This window comes from Eleutherodactylus coqui, chromosome 4, assembly GCF_035609145.1.
Source record: "Eleutherodactylus coqui strain aEleCoq1 chromosome 4, aEleCoq1.hap1, whole genome shotgun sequence".
In the NCBI taxonomy this organism is placed as follows: domain Eukaryota; kingdom Metazoa; phylum Chordata; class Amphibia; order Anura; family Eleutherodactylidae; genus Eleutherodactylus; species Eleutherodactylus coqui.
Genome location: NC_089840.1, coordinates 282,069,240 through 282,094,986, shown reverse-complemented (window position 1 = coordinate 282,094,986; position 25,747 = coordinate 282,069,240). Strand labels below are relative to the sequence as shown.

At 49.6% G+C, this 25,747-nt stretch overlaps 1 protein-coding gene across 1 annotated transcript in view; it reads left to right on the top strand.

Moving 5' to 3' along the window:
• Positions 1 to 9,650: 9,650 nt before the first annotated feature.
• LOC136626731 (zinc finger protein 345-like) overlaps positions 9,651 to 25,747 on the top strand; it is a 28,040-nt gene continuing 11,943 nt past the window's right edge. Inside the window, exons 1-5 of the mRNA XM_066601738.1 lie at positions 9,651 to 9,728; positions 21,112 to 21,291; positions 21,381 to 21,504; positions 21,587 to 21,651; positions 22,021 to 22,123. Of these exons, the coding sequence (XP_066457835.1) occupies positions 9,651 to 9,728; positions 21,112 to 21,291; positions 21,381 to 21,504; positions 21,587 to 21,651; positions 22,021 to 22,123 (550 nt within the window). The remainder of the gene's footprint in view (positions 9,729 to 21,111; positions 21,292 to 21,380; positions 21,505 to 21,586; positions 21,652 to 22,020; positions 22,124 to 25,747) is intronic.

Here is a 25,747-nt window from a genome sequence, read left to right as displayed (position 1 = left end):
TTGGCCATGCCCAACCAAGAGGGCAGGTGAAACCCATTAATCGCTTTGGTTAATGTGGCTTAATTTGTAACTAGGCCTGGAGGCAGCCCAGTTAAAATAAAAATTGGTTCATGTGAAAGTTTCAATGCTTTAATGAGCATTGAAACGTATAAAAATTGTTTAGAAAAATTATATGACTGAGCCTTGTGGGCCTAAGAAAAATTGCCCGTTCGGCGTGATTATGTGAGGTTTCAGGAGGAGGAGCAGGAGGAGGAGGAGGAGGAATATTCTACACAGATAGATGAAGCAAAAAGGTCCCCGTTTTGGATGGTGATGGAGAACGATGTTTCCATCCGCGGGTGCAGCCTACGTATTGCTTAGGTATCGCTGCTGTCCGCTGGTGGAGAAGAGAAGTCTGGGGAAATCCAGGCTTTGTTCATCTTGATGAGTGTAAGCCTGTCAGCACTGTCGGTTGACAGGTGGGTACGCTTATCCGTGATGATTCCCCCAGCCACACTAAACACACTCTCTGACAAGACGATAGCCGCAGGACAAGCAAGCACCTCCAGGGCATACAGCGCGAGTTCAGGCCACGTGTCCAGCTTCAACACCCAGTAGTTGTAGGGGGCAGAGGCGTCACCGAGGACGGTGCTTCAATCGGCTACGTACTCCCTCACCATCCATTTACAGTGCTCCCGCCAACTCAGCCTTGACTGGGGACCGGTGACACAGTCTTGCTGGGGAGCCATAAAGCTGTCCAGGGCCCTGGATAATGTTCCCCTGCCTGCGCTGTACATGCTGCCTGATCTCTGCGCCTCCCCTGCTACCTGGGCCGCGGAAATGCGCTTTTGGCCACTAGCGCTGTCGGATGGGAAGTTTACCATCAGTTTGTCCACCAGCGCCCTGTGGTATAGCATCATTTTCGAACCCCTTTCCTCTTCGGGAATGAGAGTGCAAAGGCTCTCCTTATACCGTGGATCGAGCAGTGTGTACACCCAGTAATCCGTAGTGGCCAGAATGCATGTAACGCGAGGGTCACGAGAAAGGCATCCTAACATGAAATCAGCCATGTGTGCCAGGGTACCTGTACGCAACACATGGCTGTCCTCACTCGGAAGATCACTTTCAGGATCCTCCTCCTCCTCCTACTCCTCCTCCTCTGGCCATACACGCTAAAAGGATGACAGGCAAGCTGCATCTGTACCCTCAGCAGTGGGCCAAGCTGTCTCTTCCCCCTCCTCCTCATGCTCCTCCCCCTCCTCCTCCTCCTCCTCCTCCTCCTCTGGCCATACACGCTGAAAGGATGACAGGCAAGCAGTATCTGTCCCCTCAGCAGTGGGCCAAGCTGTCTCTTCCCCCTCCTCCTCATGCTCCTCCCCCTCCTCCTCAACGCGCTGAGATGTAGACATGAGGTTGCTCTGACTATCCAGCGACATACTGTCTTCCCCCGCCTCCGTTTCTGATTCCAAAGTGTCTGCCTTTATGCTTTGCAGGGAACTTCTCAAGAGGCATAGCAGAGGAATGGTGACGCTAATGATTGCAGCATCCCCGCTCACCATCTGGGTAGACTCCTCAAATTTTCCAAGGACCTGGCAGATAGCTGCCAACCAGGCCCACTCTTCTGTAAATAATTGAGGAGGCTGACTCCCACTGCGCCGCCCATGTTGGAGTTGGTATTCCACTATAGCTCTACGCTGCTCATAGAGTCTGGCCAACATGTGCAGCGTAGAGTTCCACTGTGTGGGCACGTCGCACAGCAGTCGGTGCACTGGCAGATTAAACCAATGTTGCAGGGTCCGCAGGGTGGCAGCGTGCGTGTGGGATTTGCGGAAATGTGCGCAGAGCTGGCGCACCTTTCCGAGCAGGTATGACAAGTGGGGGTAGCTTTTCAGAAAGCGCTGAACCACCAAATTAAAGACATGGGCCAGGCATGGCACGTGCGTGAGGCTGCCGAGCTGCAGAGCCGCCACCAGGTTACGGCCGTTGTCGCACACGACCATGCCCGGTTGGAGGCTCAGCGGCGCAAGCCAACGGTCGGTCTGCTCTGTCAGACCCTGCAGCAGTTCTTGGGCCATGTGGCTCTTCTCTCCTAAGCTGAGTAGTTTCAGCACGGCCTGCTGACGCTTGCCCAGCGCTGTGCTGACACGCCGCGTGACACCGACTGCTGGCGACGTGCTGCTGACACATCTTGATTGCGAGACAGAGGTTGCGTAGGAGGAGGAGGAGGGTGGTTGAGTGGAGGAAGCATACACCGCCGCAGATACCACCACCGAGCTGGGGCCCGCAATTCTGGGGGTGGGTAGGACGTGAGCTGTCCCAGGCTCTGTCTCTGTCCCAGCCTCCACTAAATTCACCCAATGTGCCGTCAGGGAGATATAGTGGCCCTGCTCGCCTGTGCTTGTCCACGTGTCCGTTGTTAAGTGGACCTTGGCAGTAACCGCGTTGGTGAGGGCGCGTACAATGTTGCAGGAGACGTGGTCGTGCAGGCCTGGGACGGCACATCGGGAAAAGTAGTGGCGACTGGGAACCGAGTAGCGCGGGGCTGCCGCCGCCATCATGCTTTTGAAAGCCTCCGTTTCCACAAGCCTATACGGCAGCATCTCTAGGCTGATCAATTTTGCAATGTGCACGTTTAACGCTTGAGCATGCAGGTGCGTGGTGGCGTACTTGCGCTTGCGCTCAAACTGTGGCGCTAGCGACGTCTGGACGCTACGCTGAATACAAAAAGGTAAAATAGCGAGCAGCGCCAGAGATGGATACTTGTTCTTTAAAAATGCATCAATGGATGCCTCTTTATTGCATTAAGAAAATCCAGTAGCGCACAACGTTTCGACCCGACAAGGGTCTTTCTCAAGTGCATAAGTGCTACGCTGAGAGACATTGCTGGATGGGGCCAAGGACAGCGGAGGTGAGGGTGTGGGTGCAGGCCAGGAGACGGTAGTGCCTGTGTCCTCAGAGGGGGGTTGGATCTCAGTGGCAGGTTGGGGCACAGGGGGAGAGGCAGTGGTGCAAACCGGAGGCGGTGAACGGGCATCGTCCCACCTTGTGGGGTGCTTGGCCATCATATGCCTGCGCATGCTGGTGGTGGTGGCTCCCCAGCTGATCTTGGCGCGACAAAGGTTGCACATCACTGTTCGTCGGTCGTCAGGCGTCTCTGTGAAAAACTGCCACACCGTAGAGCACCTTGACCTGTGCAGGGTGGCATGGCGCGAGGGGGCGCTTTGGGAACCAGTTGGTGGATTATTCGGTCTGGCCCTGCCTCTACCCCTGGCCACCGCACTGGCTCGGCCTGTGCCCACACCCTGACTTGGGCCTCCGCGTCCTCGCCCGCGTCCACGTCCTATAGGCCTACCCCTACCCCTCAGCATGCTGTATTACCAGTGATTTGATTTCCCAGCCAGGAAATAAATTGGCGCAAGCCTGCTGTTCAACTTAGCTGGCTGCGTATGATTTTTTTTACGTTCTCCACCCAGCACACACGTACCCAGAACGCTGAGGACTGTCAGGACAGGCCAAATAGAATTTTTGCCCTTTTTTTTTAAAGGAAAGGCCCACTGCCTATATTCAATCAATAAAATATGTCTTCTGGCCCTGCCTACACAATTCTGTCCCTGGAGTATTACTGCAGGGCGCAATGCTCTGCAAGGACCGATTTGGAAAAAAAAAATGGGCAACACTGCTAACAGCAGCCTCCACAGTACTGCACACGGTTAGATGTGGCCCTAAGAAGGACCGTTGGGGTTCTTGAAGCCTACACTAACTCCTAACCCTCTCCCTACAGCAGCTCCAACACGATACCACTGTCCCTGATCTCTGTCACAACGCATCTGAGGCGAGCCGCGGGAGGGGCCGACTTTTATACTCGGGTGACACCTGATCTCCCCAGCCACTCACAGCAGGGGGGTGGTATAGGGCTGGAACATCACAGCGGGAAGTTGTAATGCCTTCCCTGTCTTTCAATTGGCCAGAAAAGCGCGGTAACATCTCAGAGATGAAAGTGAAAGTAACCCGAACATCGCGTGGTACTCGTTACGAGTAGCGAGCATCCCGAACACCCTAATATTCGCCCGAGCATCAAGCTCGGACGAGTACGTTCGCTCATCTCTAATGTCTAGGATGCAATTTGCAATGTTAGCCTTGTGGTAGAGGGAAAAGTCCGGGTGGCCCAGGCCCCCCTTTTCTTTTCCTCTCTTTAGCAGTGAGTAACGCAGACGCAGTTTGCGTCCTTTCCAAACGGAGTTGGAAATTAGGGATCTGATTTTTTTTTCAGGAATGTTCTTGGGAGCCCGATCGGGATTGTTTGACAGAGATCTAGAAATCGGGGCAATACATCTATTTTAATTCCGTTGACTCAACCATTCCATAAGAGATATAGGGGACTCCATTTGCTAAGGTCTCTCTCGAGTTTCTCAGCAAAGGGAGTGAAGTTTAGTTTAAAGCTTAGTGATAGCTCTGCAGGGATATTGACTCCCAGATACTTTAAGTGGGAACCAACCCAGCGAAAGGGGAGTACCGACTCCAAGTGGAAGACCTCGGCCTGCGAGAGAGAAATGTTTAAGGCTTCGGATTTCTGCGCATTAATTTTGTAATTGTTGATTCTTCCGAACTTTTCAAATTCCTTTAGAAGTACGGGCATGCCGAGTCGGGGGTTGGATAGATACCACAATAAATCATCGGCATATAGTGCCATTTTGTGTTCCGAGAAGCTGACTGACGCATTTAATCGAGTCATTACTTCAAATGGCGTTGGCTAGGGTCTCCATGGTTAGGATGTATAGAAAGAGGGAGAGGGGACACCCCTGCCTCGTCCCATTGCTTACTCTGAGCGGGTCAGACAGGGTTCCATTTACTCTGATCCTAACCGTAGGGTCTTTGTATAGGGCCATGATCCACTGGAGAATCCGTGGGTCCAATCCAATTTTTCCCAAAGTGGCAGAGAGGAAGGCCCAACTTACCCTATCAAACGCTTTTCCGCGTCAATTGAAAGGATACATAAATGGGTTTTTGTTGCTTTGGCTCTGGCTATTAGGGACATCGTTTGGTGGTGTTGTCCCTTGCCTCTCTGCCTGGGACAAAGCCAACTTGCTCCAAGTGGATCAGTCTAGGGATTAGGTTCTGGAGTCTGTTTGCTATCAGTTTGGCAAACATCTTAATATCGACGTTTATTAGCGATATCAGTCTATAACTCCCGCAGGCCGAGGGGTCCTTACCCAGTTTGAGGATGATGGTGAGATGGGCTTGCCGCACCTGTTTGGGGAATGGGCATCCTCTATTTACTAAGTTAAATGCTTCTAAAGCTATTGGGGAGAGTTCTTCGGCAAATAGTTTATAGAATCTGGCCGTATAGCCATCTGGCCCTGGACTCTTATTTACTTTTAGATTTTGGATTATATCTAATAGTTCTTGGGGTGAAAAGTCTAGATCTAGTTCATCCGCCTCCGCAGATGCCAGGCTCTTGGGTACATGATTGGATAGATAAGTGTCTATCTCGCTTTTAAGCAGTGGTGTTGTGGATTGGGTGTCTGTGGTGATATTATAGAGATTATCACAGTAAGATTTAAATTCCTCTAGGATGTCTTTGGTGTTGTGGATCAGATGGCCGCTGGTAGATTGTATTTTGGGTATATACGTAAGTGGGCCCTGGGGTGGAGGGTTCTGGCAAGTCGGTTCCCACATTTGTCTCCATACTCAAATGACCCTTTTTTAAGCTTGTCTCTGAGGGTCAACGAGCGCTGGTCTAAAATCTCAAGGATCTGTTGTCGGATTGATGAGATTTCTGATCTCCGGACTTCGCTTTGTTTGCATTTGTTAGCAGTTTCCTTGGCTCTCAGAGAGGCTAGTAGGCCCGATAGGGTAGCAGATCTTTCTTTTTTGATTCTGGAACCTTGGGAGATTAACACACCTCTTGGGATACATTTAAGTGTCTCCCACTTTATTGGCGCGGGTGTTTGATCTGCTAGATGTGACTCTTTGAAGATTTCAATCTCTTTTCTAATTGCGGTGACACAGATGGGGCCTCTTAGGAGATTATCATTTAGTCTCCAGGACAGGTATCTTGTGGTAGATCTCCAGCCCGCAAGACTTCCAAAGACTGGGGAATGGTCCGACCATGATAGGTCTCCGTGTGAGCAGGACGGGGCACTATCGAGAAGACTATGTGAGATCAGGAGATAATCAATCCTGCTGTAGGAGTTGTGAGCTGCTGAATGAAAAGTGTAGTCCCGAGACTCTGGATGTAGGATTCTCCATAAGTCAACTAGCTGTAGTGTGTCTAATTTTTTCTTAAGAGTCCTGGTTGCTGATCGGGAGACGAAGGACTTATACGAAGAGGAGTCCACGGCGGGGTCCATTACCATGTTGAGGTCTCCACCCAGAATTAGTCATGATCCATCTGCGAAGTTGGTCAGGGCCTTCAGCACTCTTGTTGCAAAAGGTACTTGGTTCTGGTTTGGGAGATAAATATTGGCAAAGGTGATTACAAAGCCTAGTATTTCCAGCTTGAGGAAAGTATACCTTCCTCCCAGGTGGATCACTGAATCGATTTGTTGATTCTGGAGGGTTCTATGAAAGGCGATGCAGACTCCTCCCGCCTTTCTGAGGGGGTCGGGGCCATGTCGCCAAGTTGGGTAGTACGTGGAGGAACAGATTGGCACACACCCCATTTTGAAATGGGTCTCTTGCAACAGAGCCACCATCACCTTTTTTCTGTGGAGATGGTAGAGGAGCTGTCTTCTTTTCTGTGGGCTGTTCAGCCCTTTAGTATTGAATGAGCAAAAGGTTAAATTCGCCATTCAGAATTCAGTATGGGGGTGGGTGTGTGCTTTCTTTCTCTCTTGAATGGGTTGGAGGGGGGGGGGCCTGCTGTGGAAGGGCACATGAGGAAAGACGAAGTGGGGGGAAAACAGAAGGGCGAAACATACAACATAAATGTAAACGGAAACGAAAAGGGGCCACTGTAGATCCCCTAGTACTAAAGGTCTGCCTAAGCTTGGCAGAAAATAACAGCTTCAACTAGCTGTTAGCCCTAAGTGGGAGAGTGGGGGCTAAGGAGGGGTGGGTTTGGAGCTCCATTATCTGTTGAGAGTGTAAGTGTAGTTCCTGATTATGGGTTTCTAGGGTATCAGTGTTCTTCTCCTGCGCCTCTTCTACTGCCTCTACTCTCTGGCCTATTTGTCGGATCTAGTGTTGCAGGAAAGCCATATCTTCCTTACGGGCGTCTTCCAGTTGCTGGAATAGAGCATCAATGTGGTCCTGGGTCGGGAGAGCCTTGAGGCGTATTTTCCAATCCCAGTCTTCATCTTTCACAGGCGTGGGTGCGGGGGGGGGGGGGGGGTTGGGATCTGGGTGGATTGGCTAAGTGTTGATATTTGACTCTCTCTGTTACTGGGTTCCCCCTGGTCGTTTGACCCCTGGGTCGATTTGGGTTTTGTTGCAGCCTGGGAGTCGGTCTGTCTGGGCCTCTTCTGAATAGTGCTTTTTTAGCGGCAGTGGGTCACTTTGCTGCGGCTGAGACGTTACTGTAGCTGGCTTGTTGGGGTAAGGGTAAGGGCTGTTTGTGGAGCCCATGGTAGGGCCTCTCTGCCCGGAGTACAATTCTGAGAAACTGTGCGAAGGTGGGGAGCTGAGCAGTGACGTGGAGCCGTGCGTTGGTGGGGAGCAGGCGCTGGTCTGGGGTGAAGCTTGTTGTGGGGGTTCTCCCCCATTCTCTGTGTGCTGCGGGAGTCCCTTATTTGGTTTCTCTCCTGCACAGGGCTTACTGCTCGTAGGGGTCGTTGCTGTCTCCCTCTGTGGCATTAGGGATCCTTTGGATAAGGGGGCTGATGTGGGCCTCCTTCCTCCTGTGCTGCATGCTTTTGCTCCTCTTCTCCTGAGGGTTTCTCCATAGTAATGTGAGGGGGGGCTACGTGTGCCCCAGGGGACCCCGGCTTTGGGCTGTTTATGTCTCCCCACTCCTCTGTAGCTGGCCTGCCAGCTGCACTCACCTCTTCTGCCGCCTTGGATGCTGTGCCACTGTCCCGGCTCGCAGCTCCTCCCCTCCCCCCCCTCTTCACTGCCGCTGCGAGTACCTGGGGTACACTCCCCGCCGTCTTGGAAGCTGTGCCTCTGTACCGGTTCACCGCTCCTCTTCTCACTCCCTCCGCGAGGCCGCTGGTGAGTACCGGGGATTCGCGTCCCGCTGCCACGGGTGCTAAGTCTCCGTCCCGCCATGCCGCTCCTCCTCTTCTCCCCTCCGTGCGGCCACCAGCGTGTATCGGGGTATCTCTTCCCGCGGACGATTCTTCGCTGATTCTGCTGTGGTGGTGGCTGGTAGTTCCAGGGTCTGCTGTCGGACTACCGCGGCCTCCAGGTCTGCCCTGGGCTCTCGCTCCAGGCTGCTGGTCGAGGTCTGATTCAGGGCTTGATTGCTGCGCTGGAAGTGCTGCGGACGCCACCTTGGGAGCGGCCGCGTGGGACTCCGCTCCCGCTGTTCTTCTCAGGAAGACGGTTATATTTCTTCTGGGGTCGTCCAGGGAGGTCGGTGATGCTCCCCTCTTCTTCTCCCTCGGCATGTTCGTTAAAAGCCCGGTCTGGGTCATCCGCATTAAGGATAACTAGGGCCGGGTGCTGGAGCCGAGCAGAGATGTGTCCTACTCCTCCATTAGCTGGCCACGCCACCCCTGCTTTGTTTTTTTAAACTTTTTTGGGGTGTTTTTGTTTTTTAAATGCTGCTCTTCACAGACTCTCCAAAACCTCTTCTAAAGCTCCTCGTGTGAATGTAGCCTCACTGCAATGTGATTAACTAATGTAGATATAAGGAGAAATGCACACACTAAGAAGTTCTTGTATTCCGTGTATCCTTGTGTGTTGGAAGCTTACTGATCCCCTCAGAGTGATAGTAGAGTTCTAAAACATACCAGCTGTACACAGCGATAGTGATTACAGTGTAGTTACCTCCATTATTAGTTATTACAGTGCAGTTACCTCCAGTGTTAGTGATTACAGTGCAGTTACCTTCAGTGATCACAGGTGATGTGTCCTCTGATTGTGGTCATCCATTTATTTTCTTTCTCTGGGCCCAGACCACTATGAAGACTTCTTCCAGCTATGACTAGTCCCTGCACACTCTGTCCATCCTGACACTGCCCCAATTAACCTCTCAGTAACTCCCCTATAGTACTAATGCATCTTCTGTGGTCTGACAAATTAGTAATGTCTATTTCCCTTTAATTAAGAAGTCCCTTTGTGCCTTCACTAAGCTGTAATGCTGCCTTTGTTGCCCCACTTAGTTATAGTGCCCCCTATGTATTGCCCAGAGTGGCTTTGTTCCTAGCATCACCTGACTCCGCCCCCTCTCCATCCTTGCACCCAGCATGTCTGGGGTTTGTGGGACAAGTCAGGTAATGCTGTGAACAGCGTGGCGCTGTGTGGCAGTCCTGTCAGTCAGGAAGACAGAAGATGGCTGATAATGGTGCTAATGAACTGGGGGTCAGCAGTGGGGGCCGAGCAGTGGGGTGTGGAGGGGGCTGTGTTGGGGCTCAGCTGGGGTGCGGAAGGGAATAGGGGGGAATGCCCGGTAATTGTATTATTATAGCGGATTTTGTATGATGTTACATTGTCTCGTCTTCTTCCCTTTCAGGATCCTCCGCTGATATCTTCTATATCAGATAATTATCCTGATTGACCCGACAAGGATGGAGAGAAACCGGGACAAGATGGCGGAGAGTTTATTCAAGCTCATGTTAGAGATACTCTTTCAGCTTACAGGAGAGGTGAGAGCAGAGGCGTACCTAAAGGCTCAGGGGCCCGGGTGCAAAAGTTCAGCTCAGGGCCTCCCCCACCCCCTGTACCCATGCCTAAATCCTGCACCACAGGAAAACTTGTTTGTAGCCCCTTGGGCCACTCTCTCACACGGCTCTTTACCGCTATTAGCACGGCGCCCCGAGAGTCATGCTAACCACCGTACAATGTTCCTATTGACCTTAATGGGGTTACTCAGACCTGAGCTTGAATGCAGTGTTCCTAATGCCGTGATTTTCGAGAGCTGTCTGTTCTATTTTTGTGTTTTTTAACGTACCTCCTCACGCATCACAATGGTGGGGTGCATTTAGAAGCGCTGTCAAATGTTGTACCATGCGTTCAAAAACTCCACTAGAAATTGCAGTAAAAATGCCACAATTTAGAACTGTGTTTTCTGAACGCATGTGTGAGAGCGGCCTTAGGGTGTGTTCATGTTTTTTGTTATACTTTTGAAATAAAATAAAAGAATACATTTTAAAAAACTGCATGCGGTATTCAAAGACCACATACGTTTTTAAGATGCCGCATACACTATAAGAAACTGCAGGTGTTTTTGATGCATTTTTTAATTGTGTGCAAAATGTGCAATTATATACAGTCTATACAGGGAGATGCATAACTATATAGCAGTGATGGACAGATAAGGTAGATAGATGAGAGAGGTAGGTAGATGAGAGTGTGGTAGATGGCTGAGAGGTTCACCATCTTGTCTGTATTTTCTGTTTTTTTATAAGCTGTGAAGATGCTATATTGTGTCTCTAATCTAATCCTCTGGGGGAAGGAAACATCGACCCCCCCCCCCCCTCCTCCATGAGAATTGAAGGAGCAGTGCTTTGTGTCCAAAAACTGGTCAAACCGGTTTTCAACCAGTTGAAAACCGATCTAGGAATGCCTTTGTGTAAATTGACAGGAAATGACTGGTTGGAGAGAAACACGGGAAGTATTTCCTTCGGACAACAAGTCAAGAATGAATAGAGCATGCTCAGGGGAAGCTCCTCCCGGGTAAATGATCTCACAGCTACCTCACAAATACCTCCCTATGAGAATGACCTACCAGCACACAAAATCATGTAACTGTATCCTAAATTACCTAACTTTCTGATTTAAAACCTTATATAAACTTTTACCCGCCAAAATAAAAGGAGAACCTTGGCACACATGATTTAGACGTGTGCTCTTTTAAAAGGGTCTCCAGGCCTGTACATTATTCCTATCTAATACGGCACCCACCGTATATCGAATAGCGAAGATTGCGCTAACAAGAGAGATAGGTAGGTAGATGGAGAGATAGATGAGAGAGGTAGGTAAACAGATAAATGACAGAGATAGGTAGGTTGATAGATGAGAGATAGATAGGTAGGTAGATGAGCAAGCTTGGTAGATAGATAGATGAGAGTGATAGGTCATTAGATAGATGAGAGAGACAGATAACTAGATGAGAGCGACAGATCGGTACATACCCCGGACCAGTTCTCTGTGTGAGGAGACCAGCAGGCACAGAGATGCTGTACACTGTGCAGGAGTGCAGGGGTATGACATCATCATCCGCTTCCTCTGTTCCGAGCCATGTTATGTGTGTGCCTGCCTGCCTCTCTCCTCCTCCCTCCTCCTCTTCTGCTCTGCTGTTGTCTGACTCGCACTGTCTGCCGCAGCGTAACAATCATGCGGCTGGCAGTACGACAATCCGGTAATGCACTGTATGTGCATTTGTATATGGCGGAGGGTTGCCTCTGGGCCCGCTTTGTGCAGGCACCGCATCGCTATTGCGACCCCTGCGACCATGAATGGTATGTCAGTGGGTGAAAGATTCTGAGTATGACGTCACGTTCCATCATTCTTTTTTTTTTAACTGTGTTTTATTTAACAGAATACAAGAATCTTGGTACAGAGCATACTTGTTTGGAAAAAAGCGTTATACATGGCATTGAGTATTTCTATGCGAGTAAAATATATGCGTACAAGTACACCTAGTACTGATCTGTACCTGCATAAACTGGTCAATAAGGCATTGCTTTTTTGCTTTGCTTGGTTTCATGTTGAACAGCTGAATAACAATAAAAGGGGGAGGGAGTGCCGGAGAGCCCGCGCCGGGCAGCCGCTCAACGCCTGACGGAAAAATGGGGAGTATATCAGAAATGCGAATGGAATGTGGGGAGGAATGAGGGAGTTGCTAAATATAGAGAGGGGAGGAGAAGGGTAGGAGCCCGGATAAAGATCAGGTTGATGATAAAGTGTAGCGGTTGGTGAGCCAGAGGCCCCAGATCTCCTGAAACCTATTCGGGCATCCCCTGTTTTTATAGATAATTTTTTCATAGGGAATGACATCATTTATTAGTTTTATCCATTGTGTTAATAGGGGTAGGTCTGCAGCCATCCAATGTAGTACCACCACCTTGCGGGCCAAGAACAGTATTTTCCTGAGGAAGGTGCGTGTATATTTGGGCCATTGATCTTCCGGCAGTAGGCCAAATAGAATTATTTTGGGATCCATTGATATAGTGAAAGGGGATAGTAAAAGTGAGTTTGTAAAGGCGGTAATGTCAGACCAGAAGTTGTTGATTGGTGGATAGTCCCAGATTAAATGCCAAAAGTTCGCCCCAGGTTGGTGACATCTGTGGCATGAGTTTGAGGGGACGTTGCCCATTTTGTGTAATCGGCTAGGGGTGAGATAAACTTGATGGATTATATAAAGTTGGATCAATTTATTATTCACGGCAGGAGAGACAGACAGGTGGGATTCCATGATGTCTGTCCAATCATCAGTTGTGAGGGATAGGATGGAGAGCGTCTATTTATTAAAGACTGGAAGCGGGTTGTGGTTTATTTTGGCTGAGAGCAGATGTGTATAGAGTGCCGAAATCAAGCCCTTGGGTCCCTGGGATTTAAGGATTCCAATTTTAGGAAAATTGGATTACTGAGTAGAGTTGGGGGGGAATTGGGTGGACAGTGCGTGCCTGAGTTGAAAAAATCTGAACAGCTGGAGGTGTGGGGATTGTATTGAGTCGCGCAGCTGGGTGAATGTAGGGAGTATACAGTCTGTGTATACATCTCTCAGCGAAACGACCCCCAGGCTCTTCCAGTATTGGGGGTCTGGGCTGACTGCAGAGCCGTCAGGCCTGGGTTATTCCAGAGAGGGAGATCGGATACCGTATCATCAAATCTCTGGATCGATTTTGTTTCCCTCCATACACTCAGCGCCAGTCTGTGGAGTGGTAATAAATCGGAGGGGTTTGAGCAATCGGGGAACTCCAAATACACTAACAGATTGTTGCCTTTCACTTGATGTTCAAGGTATTGGTCTGTGGTGGGTTTTCCTGTATTTTGGAACCACGGACGGATATTGCGAAGCTGGCCAGCTAGGTAATATAGTCTTAGGTCTGGGAGGGACATTCCAGCCTGGTTCTTGGGTCTTTGTAGTGACATTAAACTTAGTTTGGGCCTCGATGAGCCCCATATGAATGAGGAGATGTGGGAGTTTAGGAATTGGAAGTACCGTTTGGGGATGATCACAGGCATATGCTGTAAAATATATAGGCATTTCGGTTGTATTGCCATTTTGACTAGGTTTATGCGTCCTGCAACTGATAGGGGCAGCCTGGACCATTGTTTAAAGGGGTTGTCCCGCGAAAGCAAGTGGGGTTATACACTTCTGTATGGCCATATTAATGCGCTTTGTAATGTACATCGTGCATTAATTATGAGCCATACAGAAGTTATTCACTTACCTGTTCCGTTGTGGCGTCCTCGTCTCCATGGTGCCGTCTAATTTCAGCGTCTAATCGCCCGATTAGACGCGCTTGCGCAGTCCGGTCTTCTGCCTTGTGAATGGGGCCGCTCGTGCCGGAGAGCTGGTCCCGCATCGTCATCGTAGCTCCGCCCCGTCACATGTGCCGATTCCAGCCAATCAGGAGGCTGGAATCGGCAATGGACCGCACAGAGCCCACGGTGCACCATGGGAGAAGACCCGCGGTGCATCGTGGGTGAAGATCCCGGCGGCCATCTTAGTAAGGTAAGGAAGAAGTTGCCGCAGCGCGGGGATTCGGGTAAGTACTACACGTTTTTTTTTTTAACACATGCATTGGGTTTGTCTCGCGCCGAACGGGGGGCCTATTGAATTAAAAAAAAAAACCTGTTTCGGCGCGGGACAACCCCTTTAAGTTTGTGTCTTATGGTTTCAAATAGAGGGTTAATGTTTTCTTCCAGGGCCTTGTTGTGGTTTCGGGTTATGTTTATCCCAAGATATTTGAATGTGGACACCACTGCCAGGCCATATCTAGCTACTGAGGGATCTATCACAGGGTTATGGTCCATGTATAGGATCGTGGATTTGGACCAGTTAACTTGTAGGCCTGAAAATTGGGCGAATTTGTCAATGGGGTATAAGGCCTGGGGGAAGGAGGTTTCGGGATTTGATAAGAAAAGGATCGTGTCATCCGCATAAAGGCCCACCTTACTCTCCAGGCCCCCCCCACCTGATTCCGGTTACGGCGGGAGTGGATCTCAAGCGAATCGCCAGAGCCGTTATGGCGAATAAAGCCGGGGATAGTGGGCAGCCCTGACGGGTGCCCCTGGTCAGTGGGAAGTCGGCCGATGGGATACCGTTCACCGCCACGTTGGCTCTTGGGGATTTATATATAATCTTGATCCATTGTATGAACTGGGGACCGAAACCGAAGCCGTGAAAGCAGGCCTCTAGAAAGCTCCACTCCAGGGAGTCAAAGGCTTTCATCATGTCCAGTGATGCGAGGGCCCAGGGCATGTTAAATTTGGTACCAATCTGAATGGCGGTCTGGACTTTGCGTATGTTGATCGTTGTAGACTTCCCTGGCATGAAGCCAGTTTGGTCTGGATGTATAATGGAGAGAATGACTTGGTTTAGTCTAGTTGCTAGGACTTTGGTTAGAATTTTATAGTCTGCGTTGACTAGCGAAATGGGTCGATAGGAGCTACAGTCTAGCGGGTTTTTGTTAGGCTTTAGTAGGACGATTATAGTGGCTTTATAAAATGAGGGGGGAAGGGAGTTGCCTAGTTGGGCCTGGAGTAATGTTTCGTGCAGTAGTGGGGTAAGATGTTCGCTATATTTTTGGTATACTTCAATGGGAAGGCCATCCGGGCCCGGGGATTTGTTCAGTGCCATATCTTGGATGGTTTGTTGAATTTCTTCTAGGGAAATTGGGGCCTCTAGAAGCGCTATTTGGTCGGCATTGAGTGTTGGGAATACCAGATCTTGGAGGTAGCTGAGGGTGTCTGTAATGGATTTGTTAGTAGAGGAGCTGTAGAGATTGGCATAGAATTCTCTAAATCGTTCTGTGATGGACTGGGCGTCGGTGAGCGTTTCACCTTGTAGATTTTGGATTTTAAGGATAGTGTTGGACTGGCCCTCCCGTCTGATGAGATTAGCCAGAAGGTGGCTAGATTGATTCCCCAGTTCGAAGTAATATTGTTTGGTGAAGAATATTTTGCGTTTGGTTTTTTCGTGGATTTGAATTTTATGCAGGCGGGACATGCCAAGCCATGCTACCTTGTTGGAGTCTGTAGAGTCAGAAATGTATAGTTTTTCCGCCTCCACAGCCCGGGCCTCAATATCGCGGTCGGACTGGGATGTGGATTTTTTAATGTGGGTGATGGCAGATTTAAGACAGCCCCTGAGGTAAGCTTTGAGGGTATCCCATTTCAGGGCATAGTGGGTGTTGTTGTTGTGGACGTCTAGAAAGGTTGATATGTGGTCGGGTGTTTGGTTGTCGGTATCGATAAGTTTAAGCCAGAATGGATGTATTTTCCAGGTGGGGATGATCTTATATTGGGGGAATTTTAAGAATAATAGTATCGGGCAGTGATCCGAGATGCCTCGCGGGCAGTGTGTTATGTTGGAGAGGTGAATTGCTAGAGATGGGGAGCCGAATATATAATCAATTCTGGACAGGGTGTTATGTCCCAAGGAGTGGCAGGTGTACTCATGGGTAGTGGGGTGATTGATGCGCCAGAAATCTACCCATCCCACACTATCAGTTAGCTGTTGCAGGGGGGATTTAGCTGTGGTAGGGGCTGTGGAAGATGTATGGAACCTGTCTATATTTGAGTCCATTACTTGGTTAAAGTCCCCCATGCAGATGACATTTGCCAGGGGGTATTGGTTGGCGAATGCTATGGCCGCTTGTAGGGGATATAGATTGTTATGGGGCGGGTTATATATACATAAGATGGTATAGGGCTTAGAATCTATTTCCGCATATATGAAAATGAATCTCCCTTCAGGGTCTCTACGGGTGCTAATTGGGTTCCATCTTACTGCTTTGTGGATAAGGAGTGATACCCCCCTGGAGGAGGAGGTGTGAAAAGAGTGGCTTACCCATTGGACCCAAGGTTTTTTGAGGAATTCAGCTCTTTCTGTAGTGAGATGAGTTTCCTGCAAACATACAATGTGAGGGTTAAATTGTTTGATGTATGAGAACACAGCTTTGCGCTTGGCGGTGGTGCCCAGGCCTCTCACATTCCAACTGAGACATGTTAACGTCATTTAAGTGGTATAGAACAGTAATTCACAAATAGGGTGTTTAAGAGCGACGATATTTTGCGTATAATAGTAAAATAATGGCACCAGCGCGGACTCTCCGGGAATTTAACAAAAAATGAACTATAATCACACAAACATTTAACATGTGACATTCCGTTTAACTGTTATGACGGGAATGTCAAGACAAAAAAAAAACCTTTAAGTTACGCTCTAACGAGAGAGTAACGGTTGTTACCAGTAGGGGAAATTCCTATGGCGTTAAGGGAAATAGTGGCACCGACTGAGTCTAATGATTTTTGCGTCTTATTTATTATGTGTTAAGGTCCCGATATGGGAGTTATTAAATATTAATTGCACGTGTTCCCAGTAGGCCAGGGGAATTATAAAAAATAACATTGTAAATAAGATTTAGAATATAGCTACAACATATTTAGGATCCAGCGTCCGCGGATGGTATGGGATGCATATGGAGCCACTCCATGGCTTCGGCTGCTGACTGCATGAAGAGGACTTTTCCGTCCGCTACGATGCGCAGGCGGGCAGGGTAGGCCATGGAGTAAGGGATGTTTCTGTCCTTGAATTTTTTCTTGACCTCTATAAAGGTGGCTCTTTGCTTCTGTAAATCCGCGGAAAAATCAGGAAAAATGGAGATCACCGAATTGTTGTATTTGAGTGGGCCTTTAAGTCTGGCTTGACGCAGTGCAACATCACGGTCTCTGCAATTTAGAATCCTTGCCAGGAAGGGGCGCGGGGGGGTGGGGGGTGTTGGCTGGGACACGATGGGCTCTCTCCACGGTGAAGGAGGCTGAGAAAATGTCGTTCCTCAGTATAGATTTTAGCCAGTTCTCAGTGAATGTCTCCGGTTGGGAACCCTCTGCTCGTTCTGGCAAGTCGATTATCCGTAGGTTGTTACGGCGGAGGCAATTTTCTAAGTCGTCCATCTTGGACTGGCAGAATTCTGACTGTTTAGTAGCTTTGTGTATTGCTGCCGGGAGTAGCCTCAGGGAGTCTTCAATATTAGAAACGCGGTCTTCCATCTCGCTCATTCTGCCTCGCATATTTTGTAAGTCCTGCCTCAGCAGGGAAACGTCCGCTTTGATTTCGTCTATTTTGCCCGTGAGGGACGATTTGCAGATATTGATAGCTTCAAGAAGTTGTCGCATAGTGGGTTCTGGGGACTGCCCCGGGTCTGTTTCGCTCTCCCTCGCCTGGGTGGTTCGCGATGGACGTGGTGTATGTTCAGGTGTCTCTGTCCGGGAGAATTCTTTAAGTTTTTCGGCTGCAGTGCTGCCCTTGGCTCGGGTACTCATGTTGAACAGATATTAAGCGGGGAGGATAATTGAGGCTGTAGGAGTGTGGCTCCGCGATGATATTGAGAGAGAATGTATGGGGCTGGAGAGGAGCTCTGCTCGTGATGTTTTGGAGAGCTGAGTGACTTGAGACACCTAGCGGTGTTAGCTGGTTGCGGTCAGTCGTTGGGGGTGTGGGATGTGGGCCCTAGAGCGCTGTATAGGGGGCTGGATTACAGTCCAGTCAGTCTGGCAGGAGGTGGTGTTTGAAGGAGGTGCGAAGTCTAGGACCCTGAGGTTCGGTGGGGGTCCTGTGGTGACTCCAGGGGGGTAGCCCTCGGGCCCCAGGCAGGTAGATGCCTTAACAGACCAGTTATTTCCGCTGCCCTCTTTTGCGCCGTTTATCAGAGGTTGTCTCGGGTGCCCGGGTTTGTGGGGGGCTGCGATATGGCTTCTGCTATCCTAGGGGGTGTCCTGCCAGGGGCTTTGTCCGGGGGACGCTCCCAGTGTGCTGGGTGACCCCCCCCCCCCCTCCTCCAATCTAGCCTAAGGGATGTCGACCTCCCGGGTAGTGACCCACCAGGGTTTACTCACAGTTCGTGGTCTCCCGGAGCAGGGGTTCAACGGTGGGAGAAATTTGCCGCGGCTCTTGTGTGCTGGCGAGCAGGTTGGCACAGTGCAGCAACGTGGCAGCTCCGGTCGGCGTGCCGCTGGTCTGACGAGTTTTGTCCGGCAGGGGAGGAAGGCCAGCACGCAGTGTGATCGGGACTCGCAGGGAGAGGGTTCGCCCGGGGCTCCGCCAGCGGGACGCGACAGGAGGAATCCGTCAGCAGGACAACAATTCCCCAGCGCATCTGCTGAGATGTCTCGTCGGGGTCCGGGGGATGGCCCTTGTCTAGGGCTGTGTGTGTCCTCACTGATCACGGGGGGGCTGGGCGGTGTGGTCCGGTGCGGCCGTTCGCGCTGCCGATAATAGAGAGCCGCGGTCTATTACAATGCCGGCTTCAGGTGCCGGGGACTGGTCCCGATGGTGTAGCGGGGGTATGCGGGTCTGGAGGCTCTGGCGCGCAGCGTCGCCGGGTCGCGGCTGAGAGTGCTGGCAGGGCGTTGGCGAGCGGTCACCCCCGCGCTGCGTCCCGAGGTTCCCGCCGTCCGGTGGGGTCTCGGAGGCGCCGCTGTCCCCCGTTCCGCAGCTGCAGCAGGGTGTGTGGGTCCCGTCGGTGCCTCAGGGAGGTGAGTGGAGCGAATTAGGCCAGGATTTTGGCAGGATTTTAGAGGATCCCCTGGGGAGCTTCACTTAGGTGCGACCGTCCATCTTGGTCGCAGGCCACGCCCCCACGTTCCATCATTCTTATATATGTCAGTCTCTGGTCACATCTACGTCAGAGGACTTAATACCAATTCAGTCCTTCTGCCACCTTCACATGAAGCATGATTACTATGGGCTTTCCACAGTGGTAGCTTGCAGCTATTATGCAGTAAATACGCAGGGGCCAAATCCACATCTAAGCCCGCCTGCACACAAAGAGGTTGATTTCTGTATGCAGTAGCCCACAGGGGACTCTGACCCTGTACCCGGCCGGCATCTGCTCGTACCTGTCTATTCTGTTCTTCATCTATACTGCGGATGGTCCACACGACTCGCTGTCGGACATGCGCTGTACAGCTTTTTTTTCTCAATTTTTTTCCCCCACACCGTCGCTAGGTGATGAATTGGAATCTGTGACATGCCTGCAATGTCAGTTGCGGATGGACCACGGGTCGAGCAGCTTCCGTTGACTTAAATGGAAGCCATCCATGCTAACATCCCACGAAAATGAAAAGTGCTGCGATATTTCCTCCGCTTGTGAAAACCGCAATTTGTTTCCGTAAGTGTGCAGGAAAAAGCGTTTTTCCGTAGTATGCTATGGATGGTATTTGGTGCAGACATCGGCCATGGAGTCCTTAATGCAAATCCGCTCATGTGCAGGTGGCCTAAATGGCTCGTATTATGTTGCGGACTTACTTGACAAACTTCTGTGGATTTTATCCTTTGTTCTTCAGGGGTTCAAAATCCGCAGCATAAATCCGTAGTATAAATAGTCTCGCTGCGGATTTAGAATCTGCCGCAGTTCTCAAAGACTAAGTAGATTTGTTATAGAAAATACCGGCACCGCGTGAAAGACATTTTATAAATCTCCCCCGCATGGCTTGTACTGTAAATGCTGCAGCCAAGTGTGAAGACGGACGGAATGCTGGAAACTATTGCAGCTGGTAAAATGTCGAACAGCCAACAGAATAGAACTGTCAGGGTAATCAATCAGTACAGCATCAGTCAAAACCCACTGTGAGGGATTAGCGTTTAGGATCGGTAGCAACCTGGGCATAAGCAGTCAGAGACAGTGACACATAGGATAAAGTCTTTAGTCCAGGCTTTGCCTGGGTTTATTTCCAAGCAAACAAAAGCAAAATACAGCCCTTAACATCAGGCAAACATAACGTAAATCCTGCTCGTCCGAGCACTTACTAAACAAGGAGCGTCCCTGTCTACGTACTGGTAAACAAATGGCTCCTGCACACAGCCAGCCAGGACTCTCAGACCTGCAAAGGTCTCAGCTCTCTCCTAGGCCCTGTAGGCCCAGGCTTTATATGGCCTGGTACCAGCCTCACCTGGTACGTGGGAGTGACCATTCCACCCTTCACTTTGGTCACTCCAGGAAAAGCCGGCCCGGATTATGCGGCTTGGAGCCACCTACTTGCTACAACGTGTTAGTAGCTTAATGCTACTAACACTATACTGCCGGCTTCCTCCACCGAGCCCAGGCTGCTCGGTGGCACGTATCTGCCCAAGCGCTCCCCAAAGCAGCATAGGAGAGCATCCTAGGCGAAATATACCTGCCCTCCAGCACCTTGCCGGTCACCGTCTCACACCACCCTAATGTCCCGTTGTCGACGGTAAAGGAAAAACACCACACACAGGTCTGGTATGCTTCCCTGTACGGGAGTAATGGCGGACACTTTACTGGCTTACACAGGGCTTTATACCCTCCTGTTGCTACACAAAGCATATAGCATCTCATTGGTCCAGATATATAGCATCACCATATATGTCCATAATACTGTCCATAGCAAAAGTTAATCAGACAGGCGGCTGTATCAATCACATGTTCCTTATTCATAGCAGACACTTCTCTTTTTCTCCTCAGTCCTTCGAGCAAGATGTTGCAAGTTCCTTAAACTGCCAAGCTAATCGCTGTTCTATCTTGTTCCTCTTTGTAATTTTCCAAGACCCAGTCTTCTCCGTCTTGCAGAAGCCTTTGCCGTATGTGATATGATTTTTTAAGAATGCATATTACATATTTTGAATATTAGGTTTTTTGTCACAAAGCATTGCATAGAATTTGCACGCAGGTATAAAGATATAAAAACATATAGCAATATATAAACGTGCCCTCACAGAGCAACAGAACTGATGAACACAGATGTGAAGAGCCGACATAACTGCCGGACCAGACTGGGAGGACTCTAGAAATGTCTGCAGGGATATTTATGGATGTATCTCCCCATAAACAGGATTACACCGTAGTGAAGAAGACTTCTAGTGATGGTTGTCAGGCCCCAGAGTCTGATGGATGGGGAAGACCCCTGAGCCCAATCACAGGGCCTCCACCTCACCCCCTGATACTTGAGGAGATCAATGAGCAGAAGATACTAGAACTCACCAACAAGATGATTGAGCTGCTGACTGGAAAGGTGATGCTGCTGGGAATGCTGGGACATTATACAGTAATGCTATGGCGGTATAACGTGTCTGGGTGATGACGGTATCATTGTGTTGTCAGGTTCCTATAAGGTGTCAGGACTTCACTGTCTATTTCTCCATCGAGGAGTGGGAGTATTTAGAAGGACACAAGGATCTGTACAAGGATGTCATGATGGAGGACCACCAACCCCCCCTATCACCAGGTAATAGACAGGACTAAATCCACACGGCCTTTATTATTTGTATGTAGAGAATAAATTCAGTGGCTGTCTGTGTTTTCTGCAGGTAGATCCAGTAAGAGAACAGCAGCGGAGAGTTGTCCCCGGCCTCTTCTTCCACAGGATGATCAGGTAGATGGAGAGAAGGTCTCATGAAATCTTCCCTCTGGTCTGTAGGACGGCTGGGAAGGTCTTGTGCTTAGTCTTATTATATAATTGATTCTTGTGTAATGAGAAAGCTGGAGATGGCAGGATTACAGCCACCGCAGACACTAGATCTCCGCATCTTATCACTATTTTCTGGTTCTGGAGACTTCTGATTGGAATAAAGAAAGAACAGGTTGGAGTTATACAGGAGACCTGCAGCTATTTGGCCCAGATCACTAATGCTGTCATGTCATTCCGACTCCTCATACTAATTAATGACCTTTTCTGGCCATATAAAACCTTCCACACGACTTCTCCAACTGTGTGATGACTTTTACAATATTTATTTCACAGCTGGTGAAACCGGAGGAAGATCTGATCCCTATTGATGCTACAGAGACACATGTGAGGGGGGATCAGCCGTGTAAGGAGGGGATTCCTACAGATGACCCCCCAGGTGAGACTACATGTAGAGAAGAGTCTGTGTTGTCGGGGTTTTCAGCTGTATATTCCCTTATTCAGCCAGAATCTATATGTATAAAGGCAAAAGCCCTCACTGACTGACTGACTCGCCACTAGTTCTCTAACTTCCCGATGGCGGACAAACATGAAATTTGGCACAACGATTTTTTAGGTCCAAAATAGGAAAAGGAGTCATTACTCGATTATTCAATGTTAAGTGCAAAAAATAAGTTACCCCCTATGTTATATTACTTCCCGGAGTAGTACAAGCGTGAAATTTGGCATGAACATTCTTTGGGTTGTAAGTAGGAAAAGTCAAGGGGTGGCAACTTGATTATTCAATTCTAAGTGCAAAAGTAAGTGACCTCATATGTAATGTAACTAATAACACACGTTTGAACTGCACAAACATGAAATTTGCCACAACCATTCTTTATGTCCCAATGGGGAAAGCAAAGGGGTTGCAACTTCAATATTTAATTCTAAGCATGAAAAGCCGCCATACATTACATAGTTCTTTTCTCAGAAACCATAAAGCCTAGGGAAATGATTTGTATACTGAGGAGAATCTAACTGATCTCTGTGTGTATATACTCAGGAGAATCTACCTCACCTCTTTGAGTATATACTGAAAGCCTATAAAGTACATAAGGAAGCGGCCATGCACTGCAGGGATGGAGCCTCTAAGGCTAAGAAGGGGCTGCAACCTCCAGTCTGGGGATAAATTTGAATAAAAAGGGGCGTTACCTTTAAAAGTAAAATGTGAGTAGAGTGGTAGGGGTTGCACATTCTGCAGAGGGACATTGCTACATACAGTCTGAGGAGAATGTAACACTCCTATATGTGTATACATATTTTATTCCTTGGTTTTCAAGTAACTATGACTTCATTTTCCCTGCAAACAACATGCAAACACCTGTACTAAATTAACTCGGGCGAAGCCAGGTATATCAGCTAGTGTGTATGTATGTATGTGTGTGTGTATATGTATATATATTAGAGATGAGCGAACGTACTCGTCCGAGCTTGATGCTCGGGCGAATATTAGCGTGTTCGGGATGCTCGTTACTCGTAACGAGTACCACGCGATGTTCCGGTTACTTTCAGTTTCCTCTCTGAGATGTTAGCGCGCTTTTCTGGCCAATTGAAAGACAGGGAAGGCATTACAACTTCCCCCTGTGACGTTCAAGCCCTATACCACCCCCCTGCTGTGAGTGGCTGGGGTGATCAGATGTCACCCGAGTATAAAAGTCGGCCCCTCCCGCGGCTCGCCTCAGATGCCTTGTGACTCAGTTAGCTGAGGGAAAGTGCTGGTGCCGGAGCTGCTGTAGGGAGAGCGTTAGGAGTTAGTGTAGGCTTTAAGAACCCCAACGGTCCTTCTCAGGGCCACATCTAATAGTGTGCAGTACTGTGTTAGCACTGTATTTATTTTTTTTTTTTTTCAAAATTGGATCTGCAGAGCATTGCGCCCTGCAATAGGGACAGAAGTGGTGGTTAGGCAGGGAGAGTGTTAGCAGTGAGTGTAGGCTTCAAGAACCCCAACGGTCCTTTCTAGGGCCACATCTATCCGTGTGCAGTACTGTCCAGGCTGCTGTTAGCAGTGTTGCATTTTATTTTTTTTTTCTCAAAAACGGCTGTGCAGACCATTGCACCCGGCATTAATACTACAGGGATAGAATTGTGTAGGCAGGGCCAGAAGACATACATTATTCATTGAATAGACGCAGTGTGGCTTTTCCTTTGAAAAACAAGGGAAAAAATTCTATTTCGCCTGCCTCTGACAGTCCTCAGGGCTCTGGCTACGTGTGTGCTGCGTGCAGAACGTTAAAAAAAAAATCAGACGCAGCCAGCTACGTTTTACTGCAGGCTTGCACCAATTTTTTTCCTGCATGGGAAATCCCTGATCTGCTGTAGCGAATAACTTTGCATCACTGCAGTTCTCTGACACATTTGCAGGGCCACAACACAGTTATTACACTTAGTAGTATTCATTGAATACACGCAGTGTGGCTTGTCCTTTGAAAAACAAGGGAAAAAATTCTATCTTGGCTGCAGGCTTGCGCCAATTTCTTTCCTGCATGGGAAATCCCTGATCTGCTGTAGCGAATAACTTTGCATCACTGCAGTTCTCTGACACATTTGCAGGGCCACAACACAGTTATTACACTTAGTAGTATTCATTGAATACACGCAGTGTGGCTTGTCCTTTGAAAAACAAGGGAAAAAATTCTATTTTGGCTGCAGGCTTGCGCCAATTTCTTTCCTGCATGGGAAATCCCTGATCTGCTGTAGCGAATAACTTTGCATCACTGCAGTTCTCTGACACATTTGCAGGGCCACAACACAGTTATTACACTTAGTAGTATTCATTGAATACACGCAGTGTGGCTTGTCCTTTGAAAAACAAGGGAAAAAATTCTATTTTGGCTGCAGGCTTGCGCCAATTTCTTTCCTGGCTTGGAAATCACTGGTAATACAGCATGCTGAGGGGTAGGGGTAGGCCTAGAGGACGTGGACGCGGCCGAGGACGCGTAGGCCCAAGTGAGGGTGTGGGCACAGGCCGAGCTCCTGATCCAGGTGTGTCGCAGCCGACTGCTGCGCGATTAGGAGAGAGGCACGTTTCTGGTGTCCCCACATTCATCGCCCAATTAATGGGTCCACGCGGGAGACCTTTATTAGAAAATGAGCAGTGTGAGCAGGTCCTGTCGTGGATGGCAGAAAGTGCTTCGAGCAAGCTATCATCCACCCAGAGTTCTGCGCCGTCCAGTGCTGCAAATCCGAATCCTCTGTCTGCTGCTCCTCCTTCCTCCTAGCCTCCTCACTCCACTACAATGACACATGCTCAGGAGCGGGAAGACTCCCAGGAACTGTTCTCGGGCCCCTGCTCAGATTGGGCAGCAGTGGTTCCTCTCCCACCAGAGGAGTTTATCGTCACTGATGCACAACCATTGGAAAGTTCCCGGGGTCCGGGGGATGAGGCTGGGGACTTCCGGCCACTGTCTCAAGACCTTTCAGTGGGTGAGGAGGACGATGACGATGAGACACAGTTGTCTTGCAGTGAGGTAGTAGTAAGGGCAGTAAGTCCGAGGGAGGAGCGCACAGAGGATTCGGAGGAAGAGCAGCAGGACGATGAGGTGACTGACCCCACCTGGTGTGCAACGCCTACTCAGGACAGGTCTTCAGAGGGGCAGGCAAGGGCAGCAGCAGGGCAGGTTGCAAGAGGCAGTGCGGTGGCCAGGGGTGGAGGCAGGGCCAGACCGAATAATCCACCAATAATCCACTAAGCGCACCCTCGCGCCATGCCATCCTGCAGAGGCCGAGGTGCTCTAAGGTCTGGCAGTTTTTCACAGAGACGCCTGATGACCGACGAACAGTGGTCTGCAACCTTTGTCGCGCCAAGATCAGCCGGGAGCCACCACCAACAGCCTCACCACCACCAGCATGCGCAGACATATGATGGCCAAGCACCCCACAAGGTGGGACGAAGGCCGTTCACCGCCTCCGGTTTGCACCGCTGCCTCTCCCCCTGTGCCCCAACCTGCCACTGAGATCCAACCCCCCTCTCAGGACACAGGCACTACCGTCTCCTGGCCTGCACCCACACCCTCACCTCCGCTGT